This window comes from Myxine glutinosa, chromosome 8 (assembly GCF_964187855.1).
Source record: "Myxine glutinosa chromosome 8, kmMyxGlut1.1, whole genome shotgun sequence".
Classification (NCBI taxonomy): Eukaryota; Metazoa; Chordata; class Myxini; order Myxiniformes; family Myxinidae; genus Myxine; species Myxine glutinosa.
In genome coordinates, this window is record NC_136268.1 from 128,950,160 (window position 1) to 128,970,806 (window position 20,647).

The window sequence follows — 20,647 nt, forward strand, 5'->3', positions numbered from 1 at the left end:
TATATATATTATATATATATATATATATATATATATATATATGTATATATATACATATATATATATATATATATATATATATATATATATACATACTACATACATACATATATATATATATATATATATATATATATATATATATATATATATATATATATATATATTGTTGCGGATTTGAGAATCCTGTGTTTTTTTGTGTAAATATCACCCTCTAAGTAGTGTAATGAATCCTTGTAAATACCTCCGTTGTGTGTAAAGGTCAAAGGTCGTCCTCTTAGTTACTCCATCGCAAGCACGTAGGCCATCATATACCCTTCTAAATAGTTATTTCCTTTTTATGTGTATTAATTTAAGGCTCTGTTACCCATTAGTTGACACTGCATTGCACCGAATTGAAATAAGATAGATTCCCTGCCATTCCCAAAGCCTCCATTGCCAACTGCATTGGGCGGTTTTCTTCATCCCAAAACTCCATCAGCACGCGGTCAGCTCTGAGAAGAAAGGCGTGTCTCCACCGCGTCATAGGAGGGAGGAGTGAGCCAGCCCCGACCAACCAACCAAGCACGAGGGGTTTGGCTTGAGAGGGCGGGGAGAGAATGATCGGGCGGTTTTCGCGAGCGTTCCAGGGTGTGGCGCAATAAAACCCGTCGCCCGGAGCCTCCCACCGCAGTCCACCGGGAGCGAGTTGAGTTCAGTGGAGGAGGAGCAGCAGAGTGGAAGTGCGTAAGAGTTCAGTTGAGGAGGAGAGAGTGAGCTCTGGAGAGGAAAGCGAATGAGAATTGGCATGCCCTGCTCGCGATACCAACCAGCACCCTGAAGACCAACCAGTGCGGGCATGCGAACCTCGACGTGCTGCGGTCTTCGGATCTCCCTGTCGCCCGTTCTGTAAACCAGAGTGCGAGGAGTCGGAGCTGTCACCTCCAGCCCTGCCGTTTGCACGGACCTGAACCTTCTCATCCCTCCACCCATTCCTGCCATTCCATCCTTTTGTGTATGTGAGTTTGTTTTGTGTGTCTTGTCCCTGGGAATAAGTTAAGCCTGTTTAGATGAGTTAGTATTGCGCTGTGTCTTCTGATCCTTCATCCTTCTGTCTTTGTTTTCGTATCTTTCCTTCTCCTTGGTTACTTTTGATTGTGTACATAATAGTAGGAATAAATCCTATTTGTTCTTCCTTACCTTCTGGTTTCTTCACATCCGTTCGTCCTTGTCTTTTCCCAATTGAATACCTGTGGCACGATTTGGCCAACGTTCAGAATCGGGTCTAGTTCTGTTTATGGTTCGAGCCGCGGGCTGCCATCGGCTCTGCAAATAACATCTTGTCCACGGCCTCGAACGAGGTTGCTCACCTGCCTCCCCAGGAGGGAGCTGGGCAGCTTCAGGACTCACGTCGGTCAGTCACAAACAAGGGGATTAATCCCCCCTTCTTAAGGGGAAAAGGGGCCGACGTAGAGATCCGTAACAATATATATATATATATATATACAGTGGAACCTTGACTTACGAGTTTAATTCGTTCTGTGACCGAGCTCGTAACTCAATTTGCTCGTTTCTCAAATCAAATTTCCCCATTAAAATGCATTGAAATGCTATTAATCCGTTCCAGCCCCCAAAAAACCACACCAATTTTTTTTGTTACGTATTTTTAAATAAGAAAAATGTACTTTATAAATAACAAATAATGTATAAACAAGCACGACCTCGTATATACTGTACATAATAAGCGGCGTTACGCGCGCTGCTTGTAAACAAGGAGGAAGCGGACAACGCGGTAATTTGTAAGAGTCTTTATTCAAGAGCTCATTGTAACACTGGCGCGCTCCCGGTGTATATCCTGAGGCCACGCCTACCCCTCGGCGTGGCCCCGCCCACTTGGTGCGCGGAATGATGTCACCACGCCAGTGAGCTTCCGTGTCCGCCACAATGTAAAGAAATAAACTGGTTTTATTAAGTGTATTTACCTTGAAGATCAGACGAAGATGCTGGCGGAGGTGGAGGAGATGACTTTTGCCTTTTTCGCCACACTTTCCTCGCTTTCACTAGCAGGGCGTTTCAATAAAAACCTGTCCAACGAGGTTTGTTTCTTCCTCCCTTTCAAAATGTTTCGATCGTACTGCCTCGCCAAGTCGACAACACGCACACCTCGCTCATGTTTTTCGACGATTGCGTGTTTTATATCCAAGCACATCATCCTCTTCTTCTTCTCAGTACTGCCCTTGGCACTCAATTTCTTAGGACCCATGGTTAAAACTAAGAAATTTTCCAAAATAACCAAAATGCGAAAACAAAGCAGCAGCGATATACGGCAGAAATGCTTGCACGGCAAGATAACCACGTGACCGGAACCCACCTGGTGGCGGCAGCTACAAAATAACCAAAATGCAAAAACAAAACAGCAGCGATATACGGCAGAGATGCTTGCACGGCAAGATAACCACGTGACCGGAACCCACCTGGTGGCGGCAGCTCCAAAATAACCAAAATGCGAAAACAAAACAGCAGCGATATACGGCAGAGATGCTTGCACGGCAAGATAACCACGTGACCGGAACCCACCTGGTGGCGGCAGCTCCAAAATAACCAAAATGCGAAAACAAAACAGCAGCGATATACGGCAGAAATGCTTGCACGGCAAGATAACCACGTGACCGGAACCCACCTGGTGGCGGCAGCTCCAAAATAGCCAAAATGCGAAAACAAAACAGCAGCGATATACGGCAGAGATGCTTGCACGGCAAGATAACCACGTGACCGGAACCCACCTGGTGGCGGGTGGCGGCAGCTCCAAAAATAACCAAAATGCGAAAACAAAACAGCAGCGATATACGGCAGAGATGCTTGCACGGCAAGATAACCACGTGACCGGAACCCACCTGGTGGCGGGTGGCTTAAGCTCGTAACTCAGATCTCGGCTCGCATCTCAAAGCAATAAACCGCCCGAGCGACGGCTCGTATCTCGGAAAACTCGTAAGTTGGTGCACTCGTAAGTCAAGGTTCCACTGTATATATATATATATATATTATATATATATATATATATATATATATATATATATATATATATATATATATATATATATATATATATATATATATATATATATATATATATCAGTAAAGTATGTTTGTTTGTTTGTCCTCTTATAAGTCGAGAACTACTCATCGCAGAGAAAAACCAAATGCATATTCGGAATCAGTACGTCTCAGAGCAACTACAGCACACCTTAATTTAAAAAAAACTTCGGGTTTTAAAATTAGCGTATTAGCGCAGAAACGCTAGCAGAAGAGGGAGGGAATCGAAGGGAGGGAGCGCAGCGCTCCCTCTAGTGCTAAGCAAGTGCCAGCGCTTCTGTTAGCGTAATTAGCGTATTTTGGAACGTTAATTTTTCAACTTCATTATTCGGAATCAGTACGTCCCAGAGAAACTTCGTAATTTTAATTTTTCAACTTCATCCGATTGACATGGGACCAACGGCATGTGACAGAGAGTGAAACATACATGCTACATTTATTTGACGACAATGAGTTCCGACTTCCGGGTTCGTGCCGCCAACCCTGTTAGGCGCCTCTTGCGGCACACAGGGAATTACCAGTGAACTGGTACTCAATTTGCCGACCTCGGTAGGATGACAGGCTGAGTCAACCCCCCTGGTGTTAAGTGGGAGGAGGAGGGGAGGGGGAAGAGGAGGGGAGGGGGAGGGGGGAGGGGGCGAGGGGAGGGGGGAGGGGGGAGGGAAAAGGGGGGAGGGGGAGGGGGAGGGGGGAGGGGCCCTTCTTCCCCTGGGCACCCCCACACCCTCCCCTCCCCCCTTCGCCTCCCCCCTCCCCCTCCCCCTCCCCCCTCCCCCTCCCCCCCCCTTCCCCCTCCCCCTCCCCCTCCCCCCCTTCCCCCCTCCCCCTCCCCCCTCCCCCCTCTTCCCCCTCCTCCTCCCCCTCCCCCCCTGTTCCCCTCCCCTCCTCTTCCCCTCCCCTCCTCCTCCCCCCCCCTTCCCCCTCCCCCTTCCCCCCTCCCCCCCTCCCTCTCCCCCTTCCCCCCTGTTCCCCTCCCCTCCTCTTCCCCCTCCCCTCCTCCTCCCCCGCCCGGCAATGCCGGGTACTTCTGCTAGTATATATATATATACAGACTTGGCATTTAATATAGAATTTTTTTTTTTCTTGACTTGGGTTTACTTTCTTAACTCAGTATATCAATCTGGTGAGTTTCTTTTACACTTTGGTGATTTATTTGTTAAAAGAACCATGTCACTGATTGTCTGTCCCAGCAAGAAGTCAACAACAGGACTATATCACAGGTGGCGTGGCAAAATGTACGGACAGGTGCATTTGATGATTTGCTTCACAGTCGGGTATACAAGGGTTGTTGCGTTCTGTATTCGTGGAAAACAACTGCTGCACGTCTCCAAAAGTTATTGCCGCCTCCTCTGGAGATGGTCCGTCAACTCGACAATGCTGTTTGTCATGGAGTGGTGGCTTTACGAAATTACGGCATGAAACAGCGTGCTATTGCTCGGCAGTATGGCATCACTCAAGGTCAGGTGTCAAAGATCCTGAAACGAAATGTTCAGAGGGGTGTCCCTACTCCAATACCGAGGCCAGGACGTCCCCGCAGAACCACAAGGAGGGATGATCGCCAGCTGCACCGGTTAGTGCGAAATGGCCGTACCAAGTCAGCTAATCGGCTTAGGGCTGAGTGGCAGCAACTGACAAATGTGCCTGTATCCAGAAGGCTAGTCAACCAACGACTGGTTCAAGCAGGCTATCGTGCCAGGCGTCCCCTGAGAAAGCCACGCCTGACCAGACAACACCGCCAGCGCCGATTGCAGTGGGCCAGAGAGCAACGTCAATGGCAGCCAGGACACTGGAATCACATGATCTTCAGTGACGAGTCTAGATTTCTGGTCTATCGTCAAAATGGCCGCGTCCGAGTGCGCAGATAAGTGCATGAAGCCTACAACAAAGATTGTTTTGTGCCAATAGTCCAAGCTGGAGGTGGAGGGGTGACCGTTTGGGCTGCTTTTCATGCAGGGGGCAAAACTGACCTGGTTGTTCTGAATGGAAACCTGAACCAGTTCAAGTACAGGGCCATTCTGGAAGAAACATTGCTTCCATTTGCTCGTGCAGCCTTTCGAGGAAACTTTGTCTTCCAAGATGACAATGCACGGCCTCATCATGCTCGCATGATCCAACACTTTCTTGCTGACCGTGGTGTAGAGCATATGGAGTGGCCTGCCATGTCCCCGGATATGAATCCGATAGAGAACTTGTGGGCAGAATTAACGCGTCAAATCGACCACTTGGACCAGCAGCCGACCTCTGTGCGTGAATTGCAGCAGGCTATTGTCACTGCGTGGCAAGCGATTCCTGTCCAAACCTTGGCAAATCTCGTGAACAGCATGCCTCAACGTGTACGTGCTCTCCTGAATGCTCGTGGGGGTTACATGAGGTACTGAACTGTAATTTTACTGTCCGTAATCCCAGTCGTAATTTATCTTTTGTTTTTGTTAAAAAAAATTTTGGCTAATGTGCAAAATAAAGAGATACTTCTGGAAAACGTACAGAAGTTTAACACAGTACTGTCCATGAATTGAGACCGATATCAGTTTACATCACTTTCAAGGATCAATTTATTTGTTTCGAAATGTCAAATATGGTTTTTGTTTCTTTTAAAGGTCACATTAACAAAAGCTAGAATAATTTCAACATAATTCCAATGAACTTTTGGTTCTAAGACATCTTGAAAAGTAAGTTCACCCCCACAAAAAAAATATTCCATATAAAATGCCAAGTCTGTATATATATATTGCATATAGTCTGAACAGTATTGCATTGAGCTTGTAAAATTAAAGATCGACCGTCTTGAAGCTACGTCCACGACTTATTTAATTTCTTCTTCTTCAAAAAAAAAAAAAAAATTTATATATATATATATATATATATATATATATATATATATATATATATATAAATATATATATATAATATAAAAATATATAAATAAAATAGAAAATATATAATAGAAAATAAATAAAATATAAATATAATATATATATATAATATATTTAAAAAATCAAATAATAATACATATATATATATATATACATACATACATACATACATACATACATACATACATACACACACACATCTATTTTATAGTGTGACTTGTTCATATATCGATAAATGGGAATTAAATTTAGTCTTGCAAAAGTAGAAACATCAAAAGGACTTCTTCCTGTATCATTAAATGAAAATGTAAGTTAATGTTGCAAAATTCAATGTGACATGTTATAATCTTCCTCTTGGTTTCTGTTAGTGTTTCATCAAGTCTAATGTAGTTAGCGAAACATATGTTGATTTGGATTGTTTTGTTTTTTTAAACGTAAACTGTGCCCTGGAATTTATGAAAAAAATTGGACGTAATGAAATCATAATGCTGCCCATCTGGGCTACCATCTGATAGTAATGTTTATTTCTGAGTGTGTTGCGTTGTGGAATTTTCTTTGACACAACCATCGTGCTCCATCCTTTTGATTCTGCAGGGCAAGTCCGGCCTGCAGGGTGATTCTGGAGTCAAAGGTTATCGTGGCAGGCAGGTACAGTGATTGTGTATCACTGCAATGTTTTTAATTTGGCTTTGCAAAATGTGCACTCGGTGCAAAAATCTCACTGTTTATGAGCTTTGCTGCTCATCTGCATGCTTGCATGTTGCTATTGTTTTTTCGGGTTTAAAGGTTTTTGAGATGCCACACCTGTCTTATTTCCTTGCAGTATCCTGTTTATGCATGCATACTTCTGTTACATTGTGCAGTCACCTTAATCTCCCCTTATCCGTCAGTATCAGCTGTGTAAGTCTGTCTGTAAGTTATTTAACATCCATTCATTTCCAGGTAACCAAGATCTTGCATTCTTGTTGCGGTGAATGTAGTCCTTGCATTTAGAGGCTTTTTGGAGGTCAACACATCCGTTTCAATTTTTTTTAATCCTCTTGATAATTGCTGAATTGTTAACGAATCAATATTGTTGTGTGACTACCCTGTAGTGAACACCGCAGGGTGACACAGATGACCAAACGAACTTTAACTCTGAGGTGCTCAATTCAATGGCGGACCGTCGTTATATGCGCGGGGAGCGAGTGGGGAAGAAGCCGTAAGCGCTTGCCTTTACGAGTCCACCCGACGTCCTCAACCATGCAATAAATCAACTCAAACCGACACGGAATTAAAATGTACAAAAATACCAGTTTTATTAAAGAAAATGCCAGTCACAAAATAATGCACGATAAAACTATGATTCCTAATTGGAGCGCTCCCATACAGACTCGATTACAAACAATGGGAAAAATAACTGAAAAGAAATATGTGTAGTTTGTGGCACTTAGCTCAAATCGGCTCTTGAATCTCGTCAGGAATCGTCAAAAGCCCCTCGCGTCCTTGGTGGTAAAATGCGCTCGTTGGTGCGAACTAGGCCTCGCCACGCGTCCACTCACTCCTGGCTTCGTCGATAGCGCAGCGAGCAGGCCGCGCCCGTCCACTCATCGCTCTTGCTTGGGAAACGGCAGTTCTCGGTCCGCAGTTCCTCCTCCTACCGATGAAGATGTCAGGATCTTCCTTGTGCAAAAGCAATAGCGACCGTTCCTATGGGATCCAGAACGAGAAGAGAAAATGTCCGCCATTCCAATGACTTTGTACTTGAGGCTCTGACGTCATCCCATGACGTCTCCATGTCCTCTCCTGTCAGCGAGTCCCATCTTACCAGTCCTTGTGCCAATCAAATCCCGGACAAATCACTGCTCTTCTAGGTGTGGTTCAATGGCCCTGCCTGATTGAGGTGGTGATGTAGCGGCTGCGGCACCAGCGGTAGTGATCGATGCCTGGTTTCCGGTTGGTTTTTAATTAGTGTCATTAATTATGGTGTCGATTGCTTGGCTTGGCTATGGTGTGTAATACGGTGTCATAAGGAACACAGGAAAAGATTACAGAGGCAATTTCACACAGGGGATTTACCATTAATCCCTCACTAATTAACATACCCCACCCCTCTCATGGGTGGGGTATGTGTGTGTACCCTGGATAAGAATAGGTACGCCGTATCCCTGCGTGTCGTAAGAGGCGACAAAGAGGGTTGGCGTCAGGAAGGGCATCCGGCCATAAAAACATTGCCTCAAAAAGAGAACCATGACAATTACAACTACATGTGGGCAGGGTACAGCCCGAAGTGGAGATCGGTTTCTGAGGTTTGGGACATGGAATGTAGGGACAATGACAGGGAGATCAGGAGAAGTGGTGGAAGTATTGGTCAGAAGAAGAGTGGACATATGTTGTGTGCAAGAGACGAGATGGAAGGGAAGTGGTGTGAGAATGGTGAAGGGTAGGCAGGGACAGAAATACAAGTTTGTGTGGCAAGGGTGCATGGAGGGCGTGAATGGTGTTGGTGTCCTGTTTTCTGAGGAGTTTGTAGACAGTGTGGTGAGTGTGACTAGAGTGAGTGATAGGTTGATGATGGTGAAAATGATGATTGGAAAGCTCTTGGTGAACGCCATCTCGGGATATGCTCCGCAGGTTGGTCGAAGCGATGAAGAGAAGGACAAGTTCTGGTGTGCGATAGAGAAGCTGATGGAAAACGTGAAAGATGAGGAAGTTGTTGTGGTAGGAGGAGACCTAAATGGACATGTGGGAAGGAGTATGGATGGTTTTGACGGAGTTCATGGGGGTTACGGATATGGTGTGAGAAATGGAGAAGGTGAAAGGATTTTGGAGTTTGCTGATGGAGCTGATTTGTTGATTTGTAATACTCAGTTCCAGAAAGAGGATAATAAGCTTGTTACATACACGTCAGGTGGGTCGACGACAACCGTTGACTACCTGATGGTGCGTAGGCGAGATAGGGGGCACCTCCGGGACACAAAGGTGATCCCGGGGGAGGAGGCTGTTTCACAGCACCACTTGGTTGTCTGCGATGTAAGGGTGAAAGGTGCGAGGAGAGCTCGGCGGGTGAAGTACCAACCGATAATGAAGGTGTGGAGGTTGAAAGAGGTGACAGTAAGGGAGGCATTAAAAGAGAGGCTGAGTAGGGTCGAGGATGATGTGATTGAGCTTGAAAGTGGTTGGATGTCAATGAAAGCTAGTCTGTTGGGAGCCGTTGGTGAGGTATGTGGATGGACAAAAGGACCACCGAGGCACTCGGAAACATGGTGGTGGGATGATGAAGTTGGAAAGAGGATTGACGAGAAGAGGAAGAAGTTCAAGGAGTGGCAGAAAGCGAAGGGTACGGGAGCAGAAACAGCAGAGCATGAAAGTTATAAGACAGCCAGGAAGGCTGCAAAGAAAGAGGTAGCAAAGGCGCAGGAGGCATGTAGGAAAATGTTCGGAGAACGCTTGGATTCGGAAGAGGGTCAGAAAGCAGTATTCAGGATTGCAAAGCAGATAGCGAAAGAGAGGTGTGATGTGATGGGGGTGAGTTGCTTGAAGGATGAAGTGGGACAAATCGTTGTCGACCCAGATGGAATTAAAGGAAGATGGAAAAGATGTATGGGAATGCCGTTGAATACAGAGAATGAATGGGATGGCAACATAGAGAGTAACCCAGTTTTAGGACCGGCAGAGAAGATAACTGAGAAGGAAGTTGAGGAAGCGATAAAAGCAATGAAGGGTAGAAAAGCGGGAGGGCCGACGGGAGTTGTGGGAGATATGTTGAAGGCAGCAGGAAGTTGGGGTGTGAAGAGAATGACAGAGATCTGTAATCTGGTGGTGAAAGAAGGCCGCATTCCAGTGTATTGGGAACTGAGTACCCTCGTCCCTCTATACAAGGGGAAAGGTGACCCTCTGGAGTGTGGCTCGTACCGAGCGATAAAGTTATTGGAGCATGGAATGAAGGTATTGGAAAGGGTGTTGGAGAGGAGGATAAGGAAGAAAGTGAAGATTGACGAAATGCAGTTTGGATTCATGCCAGGAAGAGGAACGACAGACGAGCTTTTCATTGTGAGGCAGTTGCAGGAGAAGTACATGGAGAAGAGGAAGAAGTTGTTTCTTGGGTTTGTTGATCTGGAGAAAGCATTCGATCGGGTTCCACGCAAAGTATTGACATGGGCATTGAGGAAGTTAGGAGTGGAGGAATGGTTGATCAGAGTAGTAATGGCAATGTACAAAAGAGCGCGCACAGCTGTAAGGACGAAGGACCGGAACAGTGGTGAGTTTGAGGTGAAGGTGGGAGTGCATCAGGGGTCGGTACTAAGTCCACTACTATTTGTAGCTGTGATGGAGGTGCTGGCTCAGAACGTAAAGGAGGGTTTACCGTGGGAGTTGTTGTATGCAGATGATCTGGTGTTGATTGCAGAAAGTATGGATGGACTGAAGGAAAAGATGAACACGTGGAAGGAATGTAAGGAGACAAAAGGTCTGAAGGTGAATATCGGAAAGACGAAGGTGATGGCAAGTGGTAAAGCATGTGGTGAGGTGGAAAGAACTGGGAAGTGGCCCTGTGCTGTGTGTAGGAAGGGTGTCGGAGTGAACTCCATTCAGTGTACAATGTGCGCTGAGTGGGTTCATCAAAAATGTAGTGGTCTGAGAGGGTCATTAACCAGTGTGGCAGCTACATTCTAATGTAAGGTGTGCACAGAGGGAGCTGCAGATGGAGGAAATGTTGAGTTGGATCTTGGAGACGGCGTGAAGCTGGAAGGTGTGAAAACATTTTGCTTCCTCGGAGACATGCTGAATGGAGAAGGTGGATCAGACTCGGCAACGGTTGCTCGAGTGAGATGTGCATGGAAGAAGTTTCGGGAATTGAGTGGCGTGCTGATGATGATTGGAGTGTCGTTGAAGCTGAAGGGAAAGGTGTATGCTGCATGTGTGAGAAGTGTTATGATTTATGGGAGCGAGACATGGGTAATAAACGTAGAGCAGCAACGAAGGTTGGAAAGGGTGGAAATGCGAATGGTTCGACGGATGTGCGGAGTATCGTTGAGAGAGAGGAAGACAAATGATGAATTGCGAAAGATGATGGGAATAGAGCCTGTGATTGATGCTGTGAAGAGGAACAGGTTGAGATGGTTTGGTCATGTGTTGAGGAAGGATGAAAGTGACTGGTTGAGAAGAGTGATGGAAATGAATGTAGAAGGAAGTAGAAGACGGGGAAGACCGAGAAAGACTTGGCTAAAGATGGTGGAAGAAGAAATGCGGGCAAGGGGGTTAACAAGGAGAGATGCAGAAAATAGGGCAAAATGGAGAAGATTGTCATGGGGACCGCAAGGCTAACCCCCGCTCTAGCAGGGAAAATGGCCTTTTAAAATGCATGTTGTTGTGTTGTTGTACCCCTCTCATGGGGACGAAGATGCAAGCTCTTCCACGACATAGTCCACACAAATTTCCGACTTATTACATGGGGTTTCTTCTTCTTTACGATAGTCGGAGCACATTACCTATGTATTCTACCTGGACTAAGGTATTGCCTACCCCCTACAAACATAATAGTATAATCTGTCCATTTGAAGTAACATGTTACCAGCAAATAGTAATTTCCAAAACGAATTTGAATCAGTTAGTGCTCCTTATCATTCTGAAGCTTACACATAGCTGGCAAGTTCTCATTCAGATTTTCTTGGTAAACCTGTTATTTACATATCCCATTTCTGAAATTTCTTTACATTTTCTGTATTTCATTTCTGAAAAGTCGGTAGAAGACCAACAGTGACATTAACATCTCTTGACTCTAAGCTTGAATGTACATCACTGTATGTCTTTTCATCATTTTGATATTTGCCATTGTGTTGAAATTGAAGCTTCCATTTTAGCATGTTTCTTGTTAATTTCTTGTTAAGTTTCTTGTTAAACTTTCAATTAATTGCAATGTAATTTATTAATTAAAGTTGTTTCTATTTTTTCCCCCCATTAGGGCCTCTCTGGGCCGCCAGGCAAGATTGGTCCCAAAGGAGAGTGTGTAAGTGTCGCTTGTTTGGTGCTTTCTTCTCACTCGCTACATCTTTCCCGGCTGTCCATGTAACAGTGTTTGCCAAAATCTGACAAATTCAATGAGAAACTTGTTTTGGCAAATTTCACTGATTCTTTTGACAGCAACTTTGTATACTACCACCTGATTTTTGTCCTACTTTGCACCATGATGTGCAACACATGGTGCCACATATGTAGCCAGAATTATTAGCTTTCCTGAAAAGGAGTCACATGACATCATTTATATTTCGAGAGAGTTTGTGCATGACACAGCTTCAAATACAGCCAACATCATCAGTTTCCCCCGACTATCCCAGCTGTAGACATTAATAACAACTGAGCAAAACCTCAACACTCCATCACAGCAACCAAACCAAGGCTATGAAGAGATTTTGGTGTTGCTGCAGGACAAGAGGGCCAGAGGATGGAGGGAGGATCGAATGGGGATTCTCTGCTTTAATTATTAAAATCCAAAGTTTCCTGCTCGCAAAACGCATCACTGTACATATGGGAATTACATGTTTGTCTGTCGTGCTGTAGAGTAGCAGCAGTTCTCCTTGGCAGCTATGTTGTGATACCAAGACAGCCTTTTTTTTTCTCCCAGTAATCAAGATTTTCCCCGTTTTTTCCCTGGTTTTCCCTGGTTTTCCCTCTTCCTTTTAAACAAGGATTGTGCTTCAGTTTCTATAGAGCACCTTCATGTTTGCTTCGGAATACTCTTGAATTGGAGACTCAAATAGCCAATTTGACTGTGATGCTGTTGACATCAGCAATGCCATTTAAGGTTTTTGTTTTTTTGTTTTTTTGTTTTTTTGTATACAGAATCGAGACTCGTGAAAGAGCTAACATTTATCACACAAACAAATCATAGAGACAAACAAACAAAGTATATAAAAAGGGGAGCGGTAGACAAGATGGGGAGAGAAGGGGAAACACAAACTCAACATTTGAGAGCAGGGACATCGGGAATGTGTGGGAGGGAGAGGGCTTGGGGGGAGGCAGCGTGGGAAGGGGGGGGGGGTGGGTGGGAGAAGTATGGACACCAAGGACTTCCAGGAAAGGAGTTGGTATTTCAAAAAAAAGTGCATTTGTGGTGAAATTAGCGGGGGTAGAAAAGATCAAGGTTTTGGATGGGGGAAGATAAGAGATGGTGGTGAACAGCCGTTTTAAAGACCTGGAGGGAGGAGTGGGATTGAAGAGAGTGAGGGAGTGTGTTCCAGAGGTGGGAGAAAAGAGGAATGAAGGAGTGAAGGTGAGCAGAGAGTCTTGATTTTGGCAGTTTAACCATAAGAGGGTTGCAGGCAGATCTTGTGCGACCTGTAGGAATATTTGGGGGACAGAGCCCAGAGAGAGCTAGAGGCGAAAGGCCGGAGAGGAGTCGGTAGAAGATAGAAGACCACCAACCTGCCTGCGGTGAGTAAGTGAAAGGCCCTCGGAGGTAGCTTCAACGCGGGAGATTCAAATGATTCTGAACGCTTTGGTTTCAACAGCGTGAAGACGAGCTAGGTGTGAGGCAGGAGCACCAGCCCAGAGGAGGGAACAGTATTCCATTGAGCTGTGGATGAAATCTTATATGTGGTGAGGAGCTCAGGTGTGCCAAGGAAGGACTTCGCACGATGGAGGATGCCCAGTCGGCGACTGGCTTTGGAGGCCAGATTTGAAATGTGGTTTTCCCAGAAAGATCATGGCAGATAGTGAGACCCAAAAGCTTGAGTGACAGAAGTTCTTGGAGAGGATTATTCAGAAAGGGGATGGGAGGGTTGTCCAGTCGGTCTTTTCGGAGAGACATCGTAAGAGTGTGAGATTTGTCAGGATTGAAAGACATGTCCCACTTGTTTGCCCAGTCTGTGATTTTGTCCAGGTCTGCAGAGAGTGAGGAGGCTGCAGACTGCCGATCTGAGGGATGAGGAATGGAGCGGCAGAGAGTGGCGTCATCAGCAAAGAGATAGAGAGGATTTTCAAGAGAGTGCGAGAGATCATTGATGAAGACCAGAAAAAGCACAGGGCCCAGAACACTGCCTTGGGGAACTCCAGCCTGAACAGGAAGAGGAGATGTGAGAAACCCATTCAGGGCCACACGTTGACTATGACTAGAGAGGAAGTCCACCAGCCATGCGTGGAGATTTCCATGGATACCAAAGGAGGAGAGTTTGGTGAGCAGAGCGGGGTGCCAGACCGTATCGAAGGCATGTGATATGCCAAGGGAGACAGCTCTAATTTCCTGTTTGGCATTGAGGACCTCCATCCATTGTTGAGACAGCAGAAGCAGCATTTCCAGAGTAGAGTGACCTGATCTGAAGCCAAATTGATGATGAGAGATCAAGCCATTGGAGAAGAGGAAAGATTTCATATCCGAAGCAATGATGGATTCCATGACTTTGCTGATAATTGGGAGAAGGCTGATTGGTCTGTAGTTGCTAGGATCTGTTTTTGCACCTTTTTGTGTAAAGCGGTGATATTGGCTGATTTCCAAGCAGATGGCGGATGACTTTGAGCAAACGACAGGGTGAAGAGAACAGAGAGAGGGAGTGAACGAGCGGAAGAACAGGATTTTAGGACCCGTGGGCTGATGCCGTCAGGTCCAGTTGCAGAATCAGAGTCGAGGGTTGACAGAAACTTTTCCACCTTGTCAGGAGGAAAGGACAGAGTCCAGGAGCAGCTGGGTACGACTGGGTACGGTGGGTACAGAGAGGGATGGGTTTGGGACACAAGATTTAGAGGCAAACACAGAGTTGAGGCATTCAGCTTTTTCACGTGCGGAGTCAGCTGTGTAGCCGTTTGAGGTAAGGGAGGGGATGGAGGGGAACTATCACCAGAAACAGATTTGACCAGACGCCACCAGGATTTGGAAGCGGGAGACAGATAAGAGAGTTCGGTCTTGAGAACGGAGAGATGTTGTTTCCTGGCTCTCCTGAGGGTGGAGACACACTTGTTCCGGGCTTTGTGAAAGGAAATGAGATTTCCTTCCGTTGGATTTGCTTTCCAGGAGACGAAGGCAAGTTGTTTCTGGGCAACAGCCTCACCACAAGGTTCCATGTACCATGGATGGGAGGAAGGGTATGACAACTGAAGACGAGATGGGATAAATCTGTGCATGAGAGAGAGCAATTTACTTTGGAAGAATTCCCAGGATGAGTTGATGTCAGAGGCGGTAGAGATGGGAGACCATTCCAGATGATTGATGGCTGCTTGAAGACCGTGCCATTTGGCCTGAGTGAAATGCCAGACTCGTCGACGCTGAGGAGGCTCCCTGAGAATGGTCAGAGAGATGTCCACTTTAACAAGCACATGATCAGATGAGCCGATTGGAGCAGAATAAGAGCAGCAGACATTTTCAGGGAAGATAGTCATAACCATGTCCAGAAGAGAAGATGCTCCGTTGACTGAGATCCGGTTCGGGAAATGACAGATTGTGTCAGTCCCAGTGAGTCGCAGAAGTCCTTTGCTGAGGAGCCATGGCTGGTGAGAGAGGTACCCACACCCAGCCAACTGGCATGGTGACAATTGAAATCACCACATATGAGGAAGAGAGAGTTGGGATGAGTAGATAGAAGTTGGTCCATATTATCAGACAGCGAGATGTAGATGGAGTCATCACTTTTTGGTGGACGGTACAACACACATATGAACAAGTGGTGGGAGCGAAGGGGAAGCCGTGGCCAGAGGTATTCCTGGGGGTGAGGTGGACAGAGGGCAGTGCATGCAAGTGAGAAAGAGAGTTTTTGATAAAGATAGCAACCCCATCTCCAGGACGAGGCTCAGGTCTATCATACCGGAGGAGGGAGTAACGCGGTACAGATACTAAGGAATCAGAGACATCATGAAGGAGGAAAGTTTCTGTTAAGCAGATCACGTCAGGTTTGTCAGAAGCAACCTGTATGGAGAGATCAGTTAAGTTTGAACGAAGGCCCCGGATGTTTGAGGTCCATGCCGTTAATGAAGAGGAAGGGGGAGCATCGGATACAGAACAGGGGGGGGGGGGGAGGGGTCGGGTAAGATCTGGAAGAGGAGGAAGAGGTAGGGAGAGCTGTTGAAGGTGTCAGATTTCAGAATAGCTCGGTGAAAGGGGAGGATGGGGCGGACAAAAGGTTTGATGGTGATTGGTTGAGGCACAGTGAGGTGTTATTTGAGCAGGGGGAAGAGCGAGGCAGAAGGTTGGGGGAGATGGAGGTGAGAGTTGGAAGGGGGAAGGAGCGGGGAGGACGCTTTGAGGAGGAGGGGTGAGAGGGGGGAAATGGAGAAGAAATGAGAGTGGGGAGATTTGAAGGGGAGGGGCGAGGGGGGAGTTTATGAGGGGAGGGGTGAGGGGGGAGTTCAGGAGGGAAGGGACAAGGGGAGGGATTTGAAATGGCTGGGAGATGGGGGAGATTTGGAGGTGAGGGGTGAGCGGGGGAGTCTAGGAGGGGAGGGGAGGGGTGAGGGGGAGTCTAGGAGGGGAAGCGTGTGGGGGGAGTTTAGGAGGGAAGGGGCAAGGGGGGAGATTTGAAAGGGATGGGTGATGGGGAGGATTTGGAGGGGAGGGGAAAGGGGGAAGATTTGAAAGGGATGGGTGGTGGGGAAGATTTGGAGGGGAGGGGTGATGGGGAATATTTGGAGGGGAGGGGTGATGGGGAAGATTTGGAGGGGAGGGGTGAAATTGGATTTTGGAAAGTGTACGATTAATGGGAAACGAACATTTATTGCAAAATGAGTTTCTTGTGACCTTCGAGTCAAAAATACGTTTAAGGACGCTGGAGGGGGGGGGGGGGGAGGGGTGGAGTGCAGGAGGGTTTAGGGAATGTATGAAAGAGGCACTATAAGAGATGGAATTTTTTTTTGGAATGAATAGATTTGGTGAGCAAGTCGAAAGCATCCTTTTAAAGAAGAAGAAGAAAAGGGTGTTATAATATATGAGAGAAAATAGTTGTTCAGGGGAGAGATTATACATTTCTAACCGCGTGATCGCGAACGAAGAACGAACGAACAAAAAGAACAACAAATAAACGAATAAGACCTGGGAAGGAAATGTTTTTTTGGGGGTTTTTTTTTTTTTTGTTTGTGAGTACAGATATTAAACAAGGAGGTACGGGGTGAACGACTGGTACGAAACAGAGAACGAAAATAATTTCAGCGCATTCGACGAATCGCTGAGAGAAAAACAAACCACAAGGTAGGACACGGTACAAGGCCTCAAAATATTCAGCACGAATTAACCGATGATATTTTATACAGGTATGAAAGAATAACACCGATAATCTTCCTCGGGACACACTATAGGTACACACACCATAAAATAAATACAGTTTTGACGAAAATACAAATGGGAACAATTACTTAACTTCGATAGCGTGGAGAGCGTGGACAGCTTCGAAAAAACGTAACCTCGCCGGCAAGACCGGAAGCGGAAGCCAAGAAGGTTTTTTCCCCATTTAATATTAAATTCATTTATTCTACAATATAGAATGGCATAATTCATGTAAACATGCATTGTGTGCAGTGAATGTTGGCGAAATGTATTGTAGATCTCTATTCATTTAGTTCTCTACCACAGGGTTTCATCGGCCCATCAGGAGTTCTTGGAACTGTAGGGGCACAAGGACCAAGGGTGAGATTGAGATTCATGCTATCGTTCTCCTCCTAGCAAACCTAACATTGCATAAATGTTGGAAATATCCAGCAAATGCAGGCAAATTATTTGACATAATAGTTTAACATAACCCTTCACCAACCCCTTTAACTTCTGTCCACCCCTATCATGCCTCTCGCTGCTCCAATTCCCACCCTCCCTGATATTTTCATACTTTCACGTTTTTCTCCACGTGCTTCAATCTTCAAGCTTTTGTAAAGTACACAGCATAAAGTACTTTGTGAAATTTCCTAAAGCTCTAAAAAAAATTCATGTTACTTGAAACTCATTTATCATTCCATACAGGAAGAGGGTTGAAGATAGATCGGGGAGGGATTCAGGATTTAACAGCTTTTTAGGATTTTAGATAATAATTTTTGATTCTAGATAGATAATAATATTATGTCTCAACTACTGATGCACATTCCCCATGCGTGCAGCATCGAGGTTTCTTAATAGTTTCCTTCATTGTATCATCGAGTATGCTGAGAGATGAAACCAATGGAAAAAGACGAAGATTCTTTTATGAAGAAAGAGATTAAAGTGGAGGTTGCGGAGCCTCATTAATGTCGTATTTCCCTCAGCATTGCCAAAGTGTGAACACCGCTAATACCGCATGTCTACATACAGAATGTCTAAACTGTTAGTGTGAAGCCTCATTTCCTTGGAGGTTTCTGAGCCAATAAATACTTGAATATTCACATACATTGTGCTAGAAACACCAAATTTCCTCTCGTGTAGTTTACACTGTTCTCCTTTTTAAAAACGTATTTTTCCAAAGGTTAGTTACCCTGCGCAGGAGACGGGGTTTTACAATCACGTGTGTGTGTGTGTGTGTGTGTGTCTGTGTGTCTGTGTCTGTCCGGGCCGTAACTTTTTTTTTACCATTTGAGCTATTGTCATCAAATTTTCACCAAAGCTTTATGATGATAGTACAGAGAAGGGAAATTAATAATTTTGTCAAAAGGTTAAAGGTCAATGTCCCATAAAATCATCAATTTTCATCCAATTGACCTGAAATTTAAATTTACCATTTGAGTTTTGTCATCAAATTTTCAACAAAGCTTTATTAGGAGAATATGGAGAAGGCAAATTAATAATTTGGTCCAAAGGTCAGCATCACATAAAATCATCAATTTCCATTTGATTGACCTGAAATTTAAAGAATTTGCATATTGGGTCACTGATTTGGTTCACTAATCAAAAGGTCGGAGTCAAAAAAAAATTTTTTTGATCAAAATTTCAAGGTTGTGTAAAATCACCAATTTTCACCTGATTGATCTGAAATTTGAAGAATTTGCATATCAGGTCACTGAATTGGTTCACTAATAAAAAGGTATGAGTCGATTGGTTTATTTTACATCAAAATGTCAAAGGTGGTGCTTTCTCGTTGCATTTTCAGATGCTTTCTCGTTCATGTTAAAATCTTACTGACCACATTGAAATATATTTCAAACTGGTAAAGATTGTTCTTCTGATGCTGTTTACATGAAGGTATAGTTCTGTGATTCACGATGCCTTTGAGCTTTTCGTGAATGTAGGGAACATAGTTATTGTGGATTTACATATTTTCATAACCAATCTACTTGTGCAGCTGCTAGTGCTTTTATTGAGAGGGGTACTGGCGTTAAAGGGTTGAAACGTCGATTAAAGACAGTCTATAGCTAATGATCCTGATCGTCAAATAATCAAGCAGTCACTTTGCTGAATAGATCCTTCAGCTGTCTTTCTTTTCTCTCTCTCTCTCTCTCTCTCTCTCTCTCTCTCTCTCTCTCTCTCTCCCTCTCTCTCTCTCTCTCTCTCTCTCTCGCGCTCTCTCTCTCTCTCGCTCTCTCGCTCTCGCTCTCGCTCTCGCTCTCGCTCTCGCTCTCTCTCTCTCTGTCTTTGTTTAGCTCTCTTTCTGTCTGTGTTGATCTCTCTTTCTCTCTCTCTATCTTCCTCAAAGATGCACTCATATCATGCAAAAAGGTATACAATAAGATGAATACTAATATTTTTGTATAAATATTGGACTTTGTTCATTAAATGATTGTTTATGTTCTCTGAAATTATTGTATTTTTTAGGGACCTCGTGGATTACCAGGCAAACAAGGCAAGAAGGCAGCCATGGTAGTATAATTTTGCATATGTACTTTATTTGTCCTGAAACCTTCCATGGATCATATTAATTAGCTCTCCAACGAAAGGTTTCATCCCTAAGTAATTTATTTGCTTCTTGTTGTTTGTGAAGCATTTTTATACCTTTCCTCATACTCTCCTGTAAACAAAATTTTGCAATATTTTGCAATTGATGTTTCATTGTCAGCACAATAAAATATCTTAATATAACACAGCATGCTCTTTTAAACCCAGCACACAATGAATATAGAGTTTTAATTGCTGAGGCCTTTTCAAAGTTATATTTGTCTTCGTCAAGTCTGAAACTTTTGCTTATTTTATGCTACACCTCTTTCTACACATTTGTTTACGTTAATATTACACGACTTACCATGGAATTGTTTAAGGATAATACAAAAAGCTTTTACAAATTTTGGGATTGCAAAATAGCACCGATATCTGACACCTTTACTTTTCCCCTTACTTGTCTATGCAGGGATTTCCCGGACAGTACGGAGAGAGGGGCATGCCAGGTCCAGATGGAAAGCCGGTAATGTGTTCCCTTAATCTGTCTGGTGCTCTAAAGGGAGTGGCATTCTGAGTCTAGGGCTGAAAGGGCTCCATTTTGTTATTATGATCTCTGGGAATGTGATGAGTAATATTGTCTCACACTCTTCAGATCGAGTGAATGTCACAGTCACTTTGCAAGTCCCAACTTATCATTACATTTGTATGGTTCATAAGGGTGGATTTAGTTTTACTTGTAACTATAAAGCAATTTTTTTTTGTCATCAAAATTATGAACCATCACAAAGAAAAATATTGGGAAAAGCCAGAAAGTTTTTCTTTTCAAGATACAGGTAAGAAAATAAAAAGACAAATGAAAGGAGATGGAAATGCTCATCGGTTTGGAAAGGAAGATATTGAAAGAGTGAGCCGATAGCTGCTCAAAGGCTAGCCGCTACTTGAACCAGAAAGAGATAGAATGCAGAGAATAGAGAAG

The 20,647-nt window shown here is 44.6% G+C and overlaps 1 protein-coding gene across 1 annotated transcript in view; it reads left to right on the plus strand.

Moving 5' to 3' along the window:
• LOC137433187 (uncharacterized) overlaps positions 1-20,647 on the plus strand; it is a 275,834-nt gene that overhangs the window by 38,029 nt on the left and 217,158 nt on the right. The window contains exons 5-9 of the mRNA XM_078783996.1: positions 6,540-6,593; positions 11,887-11,931; positions 17,473-17,526; positions 19,612-19,656; positions 20,141-20,194. Of these exons, the coding sequence (XP_078640122.1) occupies positions 6,540-6,593; positions 11,887-11,931; positions 17,473-17,526; positions 19,612-19,656; positions 20,141-20,194 (252 nt within the window). The remainder of the gene's footprint in view (positions 1-6,539; positions 6,594-11,886; positions 11,932-17,472; positions 17,527-19,611; positions 19,657-20,140; positions 20,195-20,647) is intronic.